The sequence below is a fragment of the Nelumbo nucifera genome, chromosome 5 (genome assembly GCF_055504915.1).
Source record: "Nelumbo nucifera cultivar China Antique chromosome 5, China Antique-T2T, whole genome shotgun sequence".
Classification (NCBI taxonomy): domain Eukaryota; kingdom Viridiplantae; phylum Streptophyta; class Magnoliopsida; order Proteales; family Nelumbonaceae; genus Nelumbo; species Nelumbo nucifera.
Genome location: NC_142653.1, coordinates 19703090 through 19720979, shown reverse-complemented (window position 1 = coordinate 19720979; position 17890 = coordinate 19703090). Strand labels below are relative to the sequence as shown.

General features: G+C 40.4%; 1 protein-coding gene across 2 annotated transcripts in view; it reads right to left on the bottom strand.

Moving 5' to 3' along the window:
* Positions 1–429: 429 nt before the first annotated feature.
* Positions 430–17890, bottom strand: part of LOC104595632 (diaminopimelate decarboxylase 2, chloroplastic-like) — a 35666-nt gene continuing 18205 nt past the window's right edge. The window contains exons 3-8 of one of the 2 annotated variants that reach the window (XM_010256445.3): positions 14861–15010; positions 5869–6030; positions 4993–5178; positions 2437–2559; positions 2255–2344; positions 430–686 (exon numbers count right to left, since the gene is read on the bottom strand). In XM_010256445.3, the coding sequence (XP_010254747.1) occupies positions 606–686; positions 2255–2344; positions 2437–2559; positions 4993–5178; positions 5869–6030; positions 14861–15010 (792 nt within the window). In that variant the 3' untranslated portion in view covers positions 430–605. Of the gene's footprint in view, positions 687–2254; positions 2345–2436; positions 2565–4992; positions 5179–5868; positions 6031–14860; positions 15011–17890 lie in introns of those variants that run through there. The other variant, XR_016076622.1, reaches the window with a different exon arrangement.

Below are 17890 nucleotides of genomic sequence, written 5' to 3'. Positions count from 1 at the left end.
TTTTAAGATATTTTCATGCCTTGTACTGCTGGAATTGATTGATATCTTTGTATGTTCTATTCAAGAAAAAAAACACTTTTATGCTACCTATGGTTGAGATTAATTCATTCATTGATCTTAACCTGGATATTCGGGATACATTTGGATGGACCAGATTAGATGGAATCTTGGTAAACTACTTGGATGGTTAAAATCAGTTGATTGATCTTAGGGTGCTATTGGATGGCTTAGATTTTAGGTGTTATTTTTTACTTTATTTAATGTTTCCATTTTTTACTCATACAGACCAGTGGGCAATTTAATAATTGTCTCATTGTAAACACTGGCAAGGGTGCACAAAACTTAAAGTTTTTTTCTTTTTTTTTTTGGATAAATGAACTTCAAGTTTTTTCTTTTATTCCTTTACAAAGTCAAATGTAAGTAGATAAGTTGGCATAGAAGATAAACATTCCAATGGATAACAGAATAATCCGATGCATACCAATTCTAATGCTTGCAAGTTACAACCAAGCGATGTACACAAATAATAAAATCAAAACTCCAGTCTCCTATTCCAGTGCCCAAGAAATTGTTACTTGTTAAGTTGTTGGTCCATAAATATGTAACTAGAGGCCCTCAAAGTACCTAATATGATCTTCAAATGTCTCCCCATGTCGGATTTTTGCCACAGTTCCATCATCTTGGACCTACAAAATATCCGCCCTCAGTTACAATGAGTAATTCTAGAAACATGTATCAGGATGATCAACAAGTCATCCCTGTATGCCCTTAACGTTGATTCATGATGCAAAAGATCATAGTGTCATGGATCACTAACAGGTAATTTCACAGAGTTAAGCGGGTTATTCTTATAGGAACCGAATGCACAACCTAGTAAAAGACAAAGAAAGTTTTTTTTTTTTTTGAGAAAGGTAAAGTATAGTATTCTGTACTAATGTCAAAATAAGGTCCTTTGTACAATGAGTGACTGTACATAACAACCATTAGGAACTAGACCTGTTCATGGAACGGGTAGCCCAACGGGCCGGGCCGGGCCCCAGATGGGCTTGAACATGAGTTTTAGCCTGCGGGCCTAAAAGCCCGACTCGATTTTTTTTTGGGCCGGGCTCGGGATTTGTCAAAAAAGCCCGGCCCGACTTTTATATAGTTTAAACTTTAAACCCTAAATTCCTAAACCGCCCAACCCTTTCCCATTTTCCTCTTCAGCAGCGTTCTATCTTCTCACTTTTCTTCTCATTCTCAGTTTCTCACTCGGACTCTCAGAATCGACGAACCCAGGCACACCGTTTTCACTCTGCAAACTCAGGCACTGGCGGCCAGCGCCACCAGAACTATGTCTCTTTCTCTCTCTCACCGTTTTCATCTTCTATCTTCTCACTTTCTCAGTTTTCATTCTCACTCTCAAACTCCTAGGAACCAGCGAACTCATGCACCATTCTCACTCTCAAAGGCAAACTTGGGCACCGGTGCCACTAGTGAACTAGGTCACCTCTCTCTCTCTCTCTCTCTCTCTCTCTCTCTCTCTCTCGTTAAGTTTGCCCTTAATCATCTTCATCTTTAGGTCGGGCTTCAGGCTCGGGCCCAGGCTTTTTATGAGGGCCGGGCTCGGGTCCAAGTTATAGGCCCGTTTGTCGGGCCGGGCTCAGGCTCAGGCCTGAAAATTTTCTGTTAATGAAGAGCAAAAGCCAAGCCCGGCCCAGTCCATGAACAGGTCTATTAGGAACCAACAAAGTTTGAAAAGCATAAACTATCTCTTGGATTAATGGTCATTTGTAACAAGGAACATTCCATTGTTAAGAAGAGTATTCAGCTTGTTTCTTGATTGTGGCCATTATGTATAATTGAACTATGTAGATGATTCATGTAACAAAGCAATTGATGAACCAATCTTTAGATGAGCAAGCCAATGTCTTTCCCAATACCCTATCCACATCTGCCATTTAACCCAGCAGCATAATATATGGCAAAAAAGGAATCCCCTCTTTGGAGAATTTTTTCTTAACATTCTGGAACTTCAGCAACTGAAATTATACAGAAGAGAACCCAGTATAGGGTGGTGCATGCAGCTAACTCCTCCATGGATGATGAGGAATGGGAATCATATAGATAAAGGGATATACATGATCTGTGCAGAAAACTATTTCCATGTATTATTATGCAACAAAAGTAGATACCAGATGGATTAGAAAATCTTTATCATCCTAAAGAGACCCTAACAATTCCATTAAGGATGCAGAAATTAGAAATGCCATACCCAATACTCAGGTGGTCGCATCTTCAGATTGTAGGTTGATGCCATGCTCATGCAATATGCCCCTGCATCATGCACTACCAACCCTGCACCCTGGAAAACAAAGGTTCCTGGTGAGAAACAAATGAGAAAAAAGAAACTACTACCTGTAGCCATACAAGGAAAAGAAAATGCATTAACATCACCTTATCTGGAGTATGGAGCTCTCTATCCTTTCCCAGGAAATCTGCTGATTCACACACAGGACCTACCACATCAAATGTGGAAACCTCTGCATTGGGTGGTGGGGGAGAAACCAACTCTATGTGCTATACTAGCCACAAATTCCAAAGCAACCCAGTGTTGCAGAAATCATTAGTACCATATAAATCAACAGAGATAGATCTTAGATTAGTTTGACACAAAATTTGCAGATAGAAAACAAATTCCAAAATGTGCTATACCAGCCACAAATTCCAAAGCAACCCAGTGTTGCAGAAATCATTAGTACCATATAAATCAACAGATATAGATCTTAGATTAGTTTGACACAAAATTTGCAGATAGAAAAATAATTCCAAAATGGCTTCCTTGAATTAAGTTTCAATGGCAGCAGCTTTGGAAATCCAGGACCATCTGGAATAGGAGGGGTGATAAGGAATGAAAGGGGAGTAATACTGGGTCTGTTTTCAGGACCAATTGGGGAAGGGGATTCCACAAGAGCTTAGTTGAATGCAGTGACATTTGGTTTGCAAAAATCTGTTGAGATAGGGGTTAGGAAGTTGATAATTGAAGGAGATTCTAAAGTAATCATAAGTTGGTTGAAACAAGATGAAAAGACTCCATGGTGCTTCAGAAATGAGATAAAAAAGTTCAGAAGGATTCCAAGGCCGGCTAACAGTCTTGCTGATCAGTTAGCAAAGCAAGGGGTTAACAGAGAGCAGTGTTTTTGGGCCCAGTTGTAATGCTAAAAAGGAAAAACTGTCCTCTTGTTGTGTGGTTGAGTTATAGTGGGGTAGCCTTAGGCAAGTGCTGTATTTTTCTCTTTTCTACCTTTTTAATTAATAAAATCTATTTGCGCTGATTAAAAAAATTCCAAAGAGAACCAAGCGAACAGCTTACTTCTCCGTGGATAGAATATGAATCCCAAGGAGAACTAAGAAAACAGCTTGCTTCTTTAAAATCCCCTTCTTTTCTTTTTCTTTTTTCCTTCCTTTTGTTCATTATCCTTGCTTTTTTTTTTTTTGATAGATATTATCCTTGCTTTTCAAAAAAGTAGCAAACAATTCTATAGAATGTCTGCCAGGGAAATGGAAAACAAGAGGGCCTTGATGCATTTACAGTATTAATGTCAGAGAAATGATATATGTGAAAATGACTCCCAGTCAGATCCTTACAGTTACAATTTTCAGTTAATTAACTACTAGATTTGATTGTTGATCAAAGGTGACTCTAAATTGGTAGTGGGGTGGCTGAAGGAACCGGAAACAGTGATTTGGAATTACAGGGAGTCAATGAAAAGATTTAAATAGTTAATTAGAGACATGATAATTATTATCCAACGGGAAAGGAGGTCAGCAAATGGGATGGCTGATTATTTTGCAAAACTGGGGGAGCATTAGTCTGAACTTTTTCTGGCTCAGTTGTAATTCTGGTCCTGTAATGAGTGTTGCACCTCATGCCTTTATTGGGTTTATTGTAACACTACATCTTGTCTTTAATAAAATTTCATTATTTATCAAAAAGAACTGCTAGATTTTTCTTTTCTAGCCTCTTTTATTGGTAATCAAAAAACAATTTTATTAGTGCTACACAATCATCTAAATTACCAGTAAGAAAAGGCAAGTTAGACTGAGAGATAGCCTCTAAATCATGAAGCACGCTAACAATAACTAAAGTATACATGCTGAGTACATAGTACAGACAATATCAAGGGAGGAAAGCTCCCCATACAATTAAGTTTAAGGCAAAGATCCAGAAGATGTTCTATTGCTGGTGCACATGCTGCTTAAGGTTAGATACAGGCAAAGAAGATGGACATAACTTCTATAACATAGTTTTCAAGGCGCCAAGGCGAGGCTAGGCGACTGGGAGGCGCCTTGTTGCCTAGTCGCCTAGGCGATGGATTTTTTTATAGGGTAGTTCCCTAGGTACTATAACCATATTTCTTTAATAATTATTCATTATTTTCATAAGAAAAGTATAAATTTCATATTAAAGTATAGAAAATCAACATATTCATGAGAAGAAAAGGAAGAAGGAAAATAAAATTCAAAAAACATAGGGGCTGAATCCTTATTTTTGTTATGGGAAAAGAAGAAAATAAAAAGTATTGGTAGTAGTAGTAGTAGAAGAAGAAGAAGAAGAAGAATATATGGAAGAGGAAAATGTGCTGATTAGATAAAATTTTAAGTTCTTCCTTACTTGTTGGTTCAGGTTTTCAAGTCTTTGAGGGTTCAATACAGAATTTAGCAATGTTTGTGTTGATTAAACCCTAATAAATGAGAAAATAATAAAAAAAATTAGTATATAAACGCACAAAATGGTTATTTTAGTTTAATAATGTCTATTTTATAATTATAATCTCAAAAAAGAATGAATAAAAAGTATTTTATAGTAGGAAGTAGAAAACTGCTTGGCGTTTAGGCGAGGCAAGCCTCAAAGGATGCCTTGTCGCCTAGGCGCCGCCTTGACAACTATGTTCTAGAATAGGAAAGTGATTATGCTGTATCAGCTAAGCTGCTTTTGCATGTATAACTTACTTGATAAGCACCATAAAGACTGGGTCGGATCAGCTCTGCCATACTTCCATTAACCACAATAAAATTTTTTGTTCCATTTGTTTTGACTCCAATGACATGGTTAACCAAACAGCATGTGTTGGCTATAAGTGATCTCCCAGGTTCAATAATGAGATTAAGGTCTCGAGAAAGGACCAAATCCCGGACCTACAAAACCAACATAATAAATATAATGAAATCATTATTTCAATCATAGTTAGCATTATTAACAAAAGCAAGCTATTTGGGCATATCCTGTTTTTGACAAATGGGGCACAAAAATATTACAGAAGTGCCATCATTTATAGAGCCATCAAAATAGTAGTTTATAAGGATGCAAATAACAATGCAACCTTAAAAAAACAATGTAACCTTTCTCAAATATGAAAGAAAAACAAGTGGCAAATCCCATATGAAGGCACTGTCAAAACAAGCTCCACTGACTCTTCTTCCTGGGATATCTTCTGTTTCATTTTTCTGTAGAGAACAAATGCTGCCTACCTATACACCCTACATTTGGATGTCATTATAACATATTTTAAGATGTGGTATTCAAAGTGTAATCAACAGATCTCAAGACCACTTTGCGTATGTAAAGTGTCATGCTGTTCCTGGTTGTGGGATCTCCTAGAGGGGGATGCCTTGTTGGATCTTGCACTCTATGTGCAGGATATGGAGCAACTGGTAGGCAAGGACTGATGGAGGAAGGGTGGATTGTCATTGATTTTTTTGTGGGCTCTTGCTCCCAATGCACATTGGACAGATAACAGCTACATAATGGTATATAAACCAATACCAATGCACTCCATTATGTATGTATGTATGCATGTATCTATATAAAAGAAGAAATATGCTCACAGTGTTAATGAGATCCATGGGTGTTGGAAGGACAGCACCGGAGTGATGATAATCTATTCCTAGACCACCACCAATGTTCAAGTATTGAATATCAAAGCCTTGGGCACGGATTTGGTCAATATAGTTCACCATGAGGATGGCAGCATCCGTGAATATGTCAACCTGAAAATAAAATGAAACAGCACAGAGGTTATTATTGCAATGGAAAAAATAAAAGAAATAAATCTACACATGTAGCATTCAATGAATAAGCATCCCTTGGAATTGCTTATTTGCTTTATGTCCGTTGCTCTGGTAATCTTTTTTTTTTTTTAATCAATATGTTGCTCTGGTAATCTTATACAGCAACAGTTACTGGAGCTTTTCTGAAATGATCTTAGTTAAGCAAAGATTCAACTTTTATTTCAAAAAGGAAAAAAAAAGCCCAGAAAAAGGCATAGATAATGTTGCAAGGATTTATTGCTTGAATCTTGCCCCAGAAGGGGGAACACTTCGTATGGCCTCCCAACAATGTGACCACATAGAAGGTTATTAGTTGGTTAAATCTCTTCTCTAAAACAACTCAACCATCAAACTTATAATCACATGTTTCTGTACTTGTAAATAGAAAGATGGAAATAGAAAAGGGAGATCACAAGGTGAAGAAAATGTGTGATTGCATTATTTAATTTTTCATGGTAGACATGGTTATAGAAAGGGCAAAATGGAGGTTGACATGGACCACAAGATAGGTTAATTGCCTATGGTAGATACTCTTGCCATAAGGGAGGGTTGGGAGGAAAGTATCTTATTGGGAGCAGGCTCTCCCAGGATGGGAGAATTCTTTAGTGTTTTTCTGGATTACTTTGTATTTGTCGCCAGAGCCCTCTGGGGTTTAAGGGTCCTGCTTCCCATCTAGGGGTAGAGAAGATTTTATACCAATGAGCAAAACTATTACCATTTCATTGAAGTAGGAGAATCAGGTAATTTCTTTTACAAATTATGGTAACTCTAGTAAGTATTGGTTGTGCATTCAATGCCAGATAATTGGTTTCAGGGTGATGATGATGATGATGATGATGATGATGATTCATGGAGTTTCTTCTGTGATCTACACACCATACTAGAGTCCTAACTATGACAATCATTACAATGACTTTTTCCTTTTTAATTAGAGTAAACATAATTTTTCCCAATTTAACATCAATCCAAAAATTCTCAATTTAGTTGTCTCTCTGTCCGGCCCAACTAGAGTCCTAACTAATGACAACATTTTATTCATATCTAGTTACAATTCTATCTACCATCATCTTTTTTCACTCATGTCATGTAGCAGAAAACTTAGGGTATTGAATATCAGATGGGTTATGGTCAATCATATCTGAGCTAAAAGTCTGAGATGGTGAGAGGGTGAGAGGGTGAGGAACTGAGATGGGAGAATTTGTGGAGGTAGGCCGTTGGAAAAAAGCTTTGAAGATTGAATCTAAGGAGCTCCTATTTGAGGAACTGAGATTAAATGGTCAGCTGAGCTTGAAAATCAGGGAAGCAAAGAGAGGGATGGTGCTGTTAGAAGGTTTGGGGGTAATTGAAGGGCTCATGGAGTTTGTGGAAGGTGCATGTAACAAAGGCAAGCAAAATAGTCGGAAAGAGCTTCTCTCAGAAACTGGAAGAAGGTTTGTAGTAGAGTGTAAGAGAAACCTTAAAGGTTATTTTATATCTTTGACAGAATTCTTTGGCAAAGGAAGAAAGCAGATGGTCTGCCTACCAGAAGGAAGGAAGAGTCAGGGCTGGAAGGCAGTCCATGGGGTCTTATGTGAACTGCTGCAACACTTGGGTGCTAAAAGAGAAGAAACAGTAAAAAGGAAGATGAGCACTTCTACTAGTCTGCTGAGAAATAATAAGCAAGAGACTCTATTAGTGACAGCTGGGGCAGGCAAATACAGATTGGGAGTAAACATACAGAGAGGAGATTGGGAGAGTAAGCTGATAGTTAAAGCTTCAGATCATATACTAGACTGGAGGAAAGTTGCAGATCTATTAATAACAAGTTTAAAGCTGAAGAGTACGTTTATTTTAACACCCTTTGAGAAGGATAAGGCTGTGCTGGATCTGCTGGAGAATAGAGTAGAGATTGAGGCATTAAATATCCAAGCTGCTCTTGGAAGCTTCACAGTATCAAAATGGTGTCCGGGATCAAACTCCAAAGATTTCTTTGTTGAAGATGGAGTGATGGTACGTCTCTTAGGTCTTCCCTTTAACTTGTGGAAGCAGGAAGTTGCTGAAGCCATTGCTTTGATGTGTGGAGGATCTTTAGGAGGTGCCTTTTGGGGAGACCTTTGTTCAGCCTCCATTCTATTGAATGGTGTAAAACCTGAGGAGATTCCTCGAAAGATTGAGGTGCTAGTTGAAGGGCTTTGCTATTCAGTGTGGCTGGCTTCATCCTTTGAATCGGTGCTCTGGAAGGAGGCTCGTAGGGAGGGAGATGAGAAGGTTGAAGAAGAAGTACTGTGTGGCAAGAAGGGATTGGTTGATTCAAACAAGAAAAGATCTTTCACAAAAATGGAAAAACCAAGACTAGAAAAACAAAAGGGTAGCACTCAGGGGGTGGGTTTTATGCGTGTGGGAGCAGTGAACAGCCTGGAGGGTGGCAGGTCCTTTGCACAGGTTGTAACCGGCGCCAACTTGACCTGTTTGAACAAGGAAAAGGAGCCGGTCCAAGGAAGAACTGGATCTAGACCGGATAAAACCAAACCGAGTGCGTGTGACTCTTTTAAAAGTCACGTGAGGTCGTAGTGGCTTAAAAATGGGCCAGAGCCAAAGCCCATTCGAAAAGTCTTGGGTGCGATTAAAGGCCCATTTGGGTCAGCAGGCTCGATCCAGTGGTTTAAGAAGGCGCGTGAGCCTTTAGTAACTCACGTGACTGGGAACACGACTAAGATAGACGATGCTAATGGTCTATCATCATCCCCAGTTGCGAGACAAAGGGGGGAACGCGCACAGCACCGAAAAACAGAGAAGTTGCTCGACTTGCGGTGGGTTTCCCAACGAAGGCTGAAGGAGTTTAGCCCCCTGCGGCGCTCCTCAAAGAAGCCGAAGCCAAGTTACGTTAAAGGAAGACCTGAAGAGAAGGAAGACAAGGATGAAGGTTGGGCGTAGTGCAGTGAAGGTGATGAAGACTTAGAGGACTGTTCGGTTGATGGTACTAGCTTGGGTAGTGTAAACGACGAAGGCAGTTGCACTGGAGGTGACGTGGATGGGTGGAATATTGTAAGTTTATTTCAGGGTGACGAAGGCAAGCGGTACAACCCGTTCCCAAGACCTCAGAGTGTGCAAGGAGGATCAGAAGGAGCAGACCGGGAAAACCAAAAGCAGAGCAGGAACACACCATCAAGGGGTGAACCAGGGGTAGAGTGGAAAGATCACCAGGGTGACCAAAGGACAGATGTACTTCCCGACCAACTCAGGGAGATAAATTTTTACCAACCTCTGGAACAAGAGAGGGAGGCAGGGAGCAGTCCTTTTCTAGCTTGTCCATCAGTCCCAGGTAACCAAGTGATTTCGATTTGTGCTACTAATGTGTCTCCAGTGTCTTTGGTTCCAGATTTCGTCCCTGCTCCATGTCCTGTAGCCCATGATTATGTAGCCGAGCCAGCATATGGGCTCTTCGAGGAGGGAGAGACCGGAAGGAAGGAAGGTGGGAAGGTGCCGGAAGGAAGGTTTAGGAGTGAAAAAGTCTGAGAAATTATTGAAAGAGTGCTTAAGGAAGTGGAAGAAGAGCTGATTTGAGAGGGGAAGGGGAGGTAGGAAGAGGGGAGGGGTTAGTGGAGAGGAGGGAAAGGAATGAGGGTAGAGATGGAGAGGACTACGAGGAGAGAGCAGGGTTGGAGGGAGGTAATAGGAAAGGGAGGGTGGATGGAGAAGAAAGAGTAGAGGTGGGACCAGAGGAGAGGAAGAAGGGGCAGGTGGATAGAGATGGAGGGGATCCTGTAGGAAGGGTAGGGCTGGTGGACTTGGTGAGAGAAGACATGATAGCAGAATTTGTAGGGAAGCTAGGGTGCAGATTGAAAGATCTGAATGTGCTGAAATAAAACTTACAGAAGAGGAAGGAGAAGATCAGAATAAAGAAGAGGAGATTGAGTGAAGTAGAGAGATTGAAGAGAGATGTAGAAGGTGATAAGAGGCTCGGAATAAAGGGAAACAGGAGGAAAGGGGAAAGTAGTGGTAAGTGGCAAGGGGTTCACCAAGAAGCGGAATGAAGATTCTTAGTTGGAATGTGAGGGGAATTGGGAATGCAAGGAAGAGGGCGACAATAAAAGAGGTAATCAGACGGTGTGACCCAGACATTGTGCTACTACAAGAGTTTAAGAGAATGCAGTTTAATGATAAATGGGCAATGAGTGTATGGAAAGCCAGGGGAATTAGCTGGGTGGCTGCTCCCTCGTGGGGTGCTTCCAGGGGGATCGTAACAATGTGGAAGAAGGATGTGGTGGAAGGTCTGGAGGAGTTGATCGGAAAGTACTCGATGTCTCTGAAGTTTAAGCAGCAAGAGGATGACTATACATGGGTGCTCACAAATGTTTACGAACCGAATGACTATAGAGAGAGAGAGGAGTTGTGGGAGGAACTGGCGGATGTTAGAGGGTTGTGGGATGGGCTGTGGTGCATGGGTGGGGATTTCAATGTAATCAGATTCTCGGGGGAGTCCAATAAGGTTAACCAGAGGGTGACAAAAAGCATGAGGAAGTTTAATAGTTTTGTGGATGCCTTTGAGCTTAAAGAGATTCCCCTAGCCCATAAGACGTTTACATGGTCAAACCTCCAATCTAGACCCATTTGCTCTAAACTGGATAGATTCTTGTTCTCTTTGGATTGGGAAGAACATTGGGGAACCTTGGCTTCTAGAGCTCTCCCAAGGGTGACCTCAGATCACTGGCCCATAGTATTATGTAAGGAGGAAAGAATGTGTGGAGGTCCTACCCCCTTTAGATTTGAAAATATGTGGTTACGTCATCCAGGGTTTACTAACAAAGTGAGGGAATGGTGGCATGACTGTAACCCAATGGTGGATTGGGAGGGGATGAGATTTCATAAGAAACTACAATTCTTGAAAGCAAGAATCAAGGAGTGGAACTTGATGGAGTTTGGGAGGATAGAAGAAAGAAAGGGAGATTTGATGGATAAGATTGAAAGCCTTGACTCTAAAGAAGAAAGGGGAGAATTTGGAGAGGAAGACAATGATCTCAGGAGAGATTTGAGAAGACAGCTAGAGGATTGTCTGCACAAGGAGGAAATTAGTTGGAGGCAAAAATCTCGATGTAAGTGGTTGCAAGAGGGAGACAGAAACACTAGGTATTTTCATTCTCTAGCAGATGGTAGGAGAAGGAAGAACTTTATCTCCAAATTGGTAGTAGATGGAGTCGAGTTAGTACAACAAGAGGAGATTGCCAGGGCCTGTGTGGAGCACTTCAAATCTATTCTAAGAAAGCCTGTAAGTAGAAGGGTGTGGGTAGAAGGTCTAGACTGGCCAGATGTAGGGGTGGAGAACAAGAGAAGGCTGGAAAGAAGCTTTACTCTAGAAGAGATCAAGGAGGCTGTGTTTTCTATGGATAGAATAAAAGCTCCAGAGCCAGATGGGTTCACAATGGCTTTTTATCAGGATTGTTGGGATATCATGAAAGATGATCTCTTGCAGGTGTTTGAGGAGTTTTTTCAGGAGAGGAATTGTCAATCCGGGTGTGAACTCTACATTTATAGCTTTAATTCCAAAAAAGAAAGATGCATCCCACCCGAAGGATTTTAGGCCAATTAGCTTGGTTAATAGCTTGTATAAGATCATTGCAAAAGTGTTGTCTATGAGGTTGAAAAAGGTATTGCCCAATATCATTGCACACTATCAAGGAGCCTTTGTGAGTGGGAGACAAATTACTGATTAGATTTTAATTGCTACTGAGAGTGTGGAGAACTTTAAGAGGGATAAGAAGAAGGGAGTGGTTTGTAAGTTAGACTTGGAAAAGGCTTATGACTTGGTGGACTGGGATTTCTTGAGGAGAGTTTTGACTAAATTTGGGTTTGGGGCTAGATGGTGCAAGTGGATCATGGGTTGTGTCAGGAGTTGTCATTATTCAGTACTAGTGAATGGGACAGTGGTAGATTTCTTTCCAGCCAATAGGGGTATAAGACAAGGAGACCCCCTGTCTCCTTTCTTGTTCATTCTAATTGCGGAGGCTCTGGGGAAACTGATCCACAGAGCAGATGATAGGGGGCTCATTAGAGGCTGGAGAGTTGGGAGGGTGGAACCCCCCCCCCCCCCCCACTCACCTACAGTTTGCTGATGACACGATTCTATTTTGTGAAGGCGGTAATGTGAGCTTGATCAGAAACTTGAAGTTGGTGATACAACTGTTTGAGCAAATGTCTAACTTAAAGGTTAACCTTGGGAAAAGTTGTATAGTGGGGGTGAACCTGGAAGAGGGAGAGCTCAGGGAGAGTGCTGAACTGTTGGGGTGTGAAGTTTCGGGGTGGCCATTGAACTACTTAGGGTTGCCATTAGGTGATAATCCCATGTGAGAGAGCTTTTGGAACCCGGTGGTGGAAAGGTTTGAAAAAAGACTGGTATCCTGGAAAAAGAATTACCTCTCTCTCGGTGGAAGACTTACACTAATTAAGGCAACGCTTCCTAACTTACCCATCTTTTTCCTATCGGTGTTTAAAATCCCAGTGAAGGTCGCTAACAGATTAGAGAAGTTTATGAGAGATTTCCTGTGGGAGCCAGGAGAGGAGAAGAGGGATCACAGAGTTAGCTGGGAGATGGTGTGTAGGAGTAAGTCTTGTGGTGGTGTGAGGCTTGGGAGTATCAAGAGAAGGAATATGACTCTGTTAGGGAAGTGGTTGTGGAGGTTCCCTATGGAGAAGGAGAAGCTATGGGCTAAAATAGTGGCAAGTATACATGGGCTGGAGGACAATGGATGGGACGCTAGAATCAAAACTAGGACCACAAGCAACTCTCCTTGGAAAGCCATTCATGACCTGCTAACAGTTTTCTCCCCTAATATCAGGTATGACTTGAATTCCGGTAATTCCATAAAATTTTGGGAACAAACCTAGGTGGAGAGCGCCCCTTTAAAGGATCAATTTCCTTCTTTGTATGCTCTATCTGATTTGAAAAATGAGCCGATCTCATCTTTCATCACCCCGTCCTCTTCCACTTCTGGGATTGGGTGGAACTTGGGTTTAAGAAGGGATTTGAGGGACTCAGACCTTGACAGTATTTCGTGCCTTATTGCACTTCTTGATAATGTTGTCTTAGACCCCACTAGGGAGGACTCTAGAATTTGGACACCTACACCCAATGGCATCTTCTCTTGTGCCTCGTTCTTCAAAGTCTTAAGTCAGTCCACTAGTCCTACCTTCCCCCCTTTCCCTGTTGGTGAGGTTTGGTGCAGAGCAATACCTCCTAGGGTTGGTAGTTTTTATTGGGAAGCCTATCTGGAAAGAATTAACACTGGTGATCTACTCCAAAAGAAGAGACCCAATACTTGTTTGTCACCTCAGTGGTGTGTTCTATGTAAAGCGGATGGGGAGACTGGTTTTCACCTACTGGTGTCTTGCCACTTTGCGAGGTCAATTTGGGATTGGGCTTCCTCCTTATTTGGACGTAGTTGGAATCCCCCATCAGACTTGCAGGGCCTTTTCTCCCCCACCTTTTTCAGGTGGCGGATAAAAAGGGGAAGGATAATGTGGAGAGGACTAAGGGCTACAGTATGTTGGACATTGTGGGAGGAAAGAAACTCCAGGATATTCTCAGAAATCCAAAGAGGAGCAGCATATCTGAAGGCTATCATACATATTAGGGCGGTACAATGGCTGAAATATTTGAAACTATTCACAGATTACACTGTGGATGACATGTTGAGGAAGTGGGGTGAAATTGCAAATTGCACACAGACCAAGTCAGTAATGAAAGTGGTTTGGACTCCCCCACCTAGAGGATTCTTGAAATTAAACTTTGATGGATGCAGTAGGGGAAATCCGGGGCAATCGGGGATTGGTGGTGTTTTTAGGGACGAAAATGGGGTCATCTCTGCCATGTTCTCAGGCCCAATTGGAGTGGGTGACTCCCTTAGAGCTGAGATCCTTGCAGTTATGGAAGGAGTCCGGAAAGCTAAGGAGTTGAACATCAAGAAACTCATAATTGAAGGGGATTCAGAGGTGGTGATAGGATGGCTAACTAAAGATCAAAATGGTTTATGGAAGTATAACAATGAGAGGAGGAAATTCATGTGGCTGGTGCGGGAGATGGAAGTTAAGACATGTTGGGTTAAAAGATCGGCTAATTCCCTAGCTGACGGTTTAGCTAAACAAGGGGCAGAAAGGGATTCACTGTTTTGGGCTAAGCTGTAACTTTAGTGTATTCTATATTCTTTTCTCTTTTTCTTCTTTTTTCTTTCTATTATGAGGCTCTTAGTGACTCTTGGAAGATAAGTGTGTTTGTCTTCCTCCTGTAAATTTTCTACTGATGATTAATGAAAGTGTTATTGATCAAAAAAAAATGTAGCAGAAAACTTCAAAACACTCAATCATGCACTGGGTGTACAGCAAAGCATTTAAATGCACAATTTGTACTCTTAAGTCTGGAAATAATTACACATGTATTAAACTGTAACCCATGTTTGAATGAATTCATGCATGCACATGTATTCCCACAGGTACAAAGCAAAAGCATTCTTCCAGAAAAAAGGAGAAGTACAACGATGAAACAAACTTAACACTTGCTGCACCTAGAAATTTGGTATATAAGCATTTCATTACTAAAACTTCACTAACAAAAACTCAAAACTTTCTGGACAGATTACATTTTTTATGAGACAGGTCAATATACGGAAACATCCCATGGATTTGTAGAATCTGTACAACACCCCAGAAGTGTACTTAATGCTAAAATTACAGATAACAAAATAAAACACATAATATTAAAAAGAAGAAAACGGACATAGACCTCGATTTATTTGGATACCTTGGTTATGGTGGATCCAAGGTGGCAATGGGCCCCTACAAGCTTCAGCTCATTAGGATGTGATTTCACAGCATCAAGAAACCATAGCAACTTCTCGTTTCTAATACCAAACTTTGAATTTTTGTTCCCAGTGGCAACATAAGGATGGACCTACAAAAGTTTTAGCAATAAATAATCATATAGAATGCATAACAATTAGTAAAGTAACAAAGTATTTATATAACAATAAAGAAATCTTATTACTAACCAAGTTTGCTGCTTTTTCTCCATCTCTCAGAAATTTACTCACACTTTAAATACATGGTTCAAGAACCTTCTAACCATGGTTTTAAAAAAGTGATAAGGGCTCAACAACATGCCAAAATCCAAGACATATAGAAATTATGTATTCAATTGTTTTTCCTTTTGAAAACTATTATCTACCCAATTAAAAGCCCATATAATGTGGCCATTAAGTATTTCCTCACACTCATGCTACAGGCTGCTTTCAGCTCAGCCAAGTGTGGATGTTTGTTGGGCTTGGTTTTGGAAAGCTCAGGCTCCACCCAAAGTGGCACAAGGAATTCTTTTTTTGGACAGCAGCTAGAAACAAGGCACTTACTATGGATCATCTTTTGAATAGAGGAATGTCCATTGAGAATTCCTGCAGGTTATGCAGTTTGGGTCCGGAATCTATTACCCACCTGTTTGTTCATTGCACGTTCACTCATTCAGTCTGGGTCCATTTCTTCTAGGTCTTTAATACAAGCTGGGTGACACCCCCTGTTTCTAGCTGGTCCAGAATTTGTTACCCACCTGTTTGTTCATTGCACTTTTTTTTGATAAATGTTTGTTTATTGCACTTTCACTCATTCAGTCTGGGTCCATTTCTTCAAGCTCTTTAATAAAAGCTGGGTGACACCCCCTGATTTGGTTTCACTTATTGCTTCCTGGCCTAGAGCAGGGTTTTCAGTGAGGGGGAAAAATTCTTCAAAAGTTTCTTCCACTAGCACTTTGCTGGGGGTGTGGAAGGAGAGGAACAGTCAAGTATTTGAAAACAGGGCTGCCCCTATTGAAGCTTTGATCAACAAGATTGAGTAGTTGATGGTCCGATGGGCACAGGTTTTAAAGGTGTTTGAAGATGTATAACAGTTTTTTGAACAGTTGGAGTGCTTTAATTTTTCGTACAGCATCACAGAATGTATAGCTGGGGCTTATTGGTATACTTGTAAAGCTCTTTTTTTATAAGTAATAGTTGTATTATTAAGATTCAAAAAGATAGATACATAGTGAAGGATTCCCACAGAGAGGCACGAGATGTAGATGCAAAAACAAAAAATTACAACTGAGCCCAAAATAACTGATTCTTATGCAACCCTTGCTTAACTAAACAATCGACCAACCCATTTGCGGATATCCTTTCCCATTGGTAGCTAACTATCACATTTGTGGTTAGCCACTTGAATCTTTGCAAATCGCCCCTATAGGACCAATCCACTGTCTCTGGTTCCTTAAGCCACCCAATTACCACTTTTACCATTTTAGAATCACCTTCTATTAGCAATCTCTGCTCCCTGTAACACTGCTTGGACTTCCGTGTTTATCACACCCCCCACTCCAATGGGACCAGAAAATAATGCAATAACCTGACCTTCTACATTTCTGAACACTCCCCCGATATCAGAAGGCCCAGGATTGCCTAGACTACAGACATATGCCTATTTAAAACACCTTTCATCATTATTAATGTCCTCATTCCCACAAATTTTAATTTTTAGATTTTAACTTGGGTATGACTCAGAAAAATCAAATAAGGATAACATTAACAAAAAGCAACAAGTTTCAGTGCACTCTGAGATCTGAAAGGCTCTTCCTGTTTGAGCTTGTGTTTCCCAACCCTTTACCATGGCACTGGACTTGGGCACCTAAACTGCCTCCAGGGTATACATTTCATGCGGATTGTTTTGCTTTCTTAGCCAAAAAAGAAAAGGAAAATAAAAAGAAAAAAGGCAGGTTGGTACACTGGGATAAGATTTTGACCATTGATCACCTTATTTCTTCTAGTTTAGATGCTCAAAGCCTTTGCTTTCTTTACTGCTTCCACAAAGGATTGCTACCCAATATCCCTACTGTCTCTTACATTATGCCTTCCCATTAAAAATCTGGTAGAATTTTTTGAAATCTGTTTGTTGCAGCACATGATTGATGCTTGGCCACTTAGGGGGCATGACTTATAGCAAGAAAGGTATTAAGGTATCCCTATAGAATTTATCTCCATACCATATCTGTTGGTCCAAATGAAAGGAAAGAAACAAGAGGTTTTTTGAAAACAAAAGGGATTCGGACTTAAAGCCAGATTTGTAGATGAAGTGGAATAGCGTATTTATTTCCAGGCTTCTATCTTAGTGTACCCATGAATTGAACTTCAACAAATTTTATAATGACGAATACAGTATTTCCGTTTGACTAATAGCTGTATACAGTGTATGTGGGTTGGTATTAATTAATGCCTTTTTGCACGGAGAGTTCTCTACACCTACCAGAACATAATATTTTTTTTTGAGAAGGTGAAGTATTGTATAAACAAAAAATATCCACTATAGACCATGTACACCCATTTGTGTATAGAACTTTACAACTTCTGTTAGCAAGATATTAACATATCAAAGAAGAGGAAAAAAGAGAATGAGATAGGGTTGATTCGTTAAATGGAAGATTGTGTGGAGTCATTATCGTATTCAAGAAATATGAGAGAAAGACTCCCCAATGGAAATCTTTTTCTTGTGGTTCCTTGAATGGCTATTTCTTTGATGGGTTCTCTAGCCAATAACAGGCTATTCATTTTAGTATTTCCTTTCTTTTTTCTTTTTTTCTCTTTTTGAAAAGGTAAAATAAAATTGTATTAATCAAAAGGAGAAATATAAGTATATCAGATCACTGTATAAGCTTCCGTACTATTTTCTTTCTAGAAGAGAGAGAGGAGAGGGAGGAGAGAAGAGAGAAGAGAGAAGAGAGAAGAGAGAAGAGAGAAGAGAGAAACGAAGAGAAGAG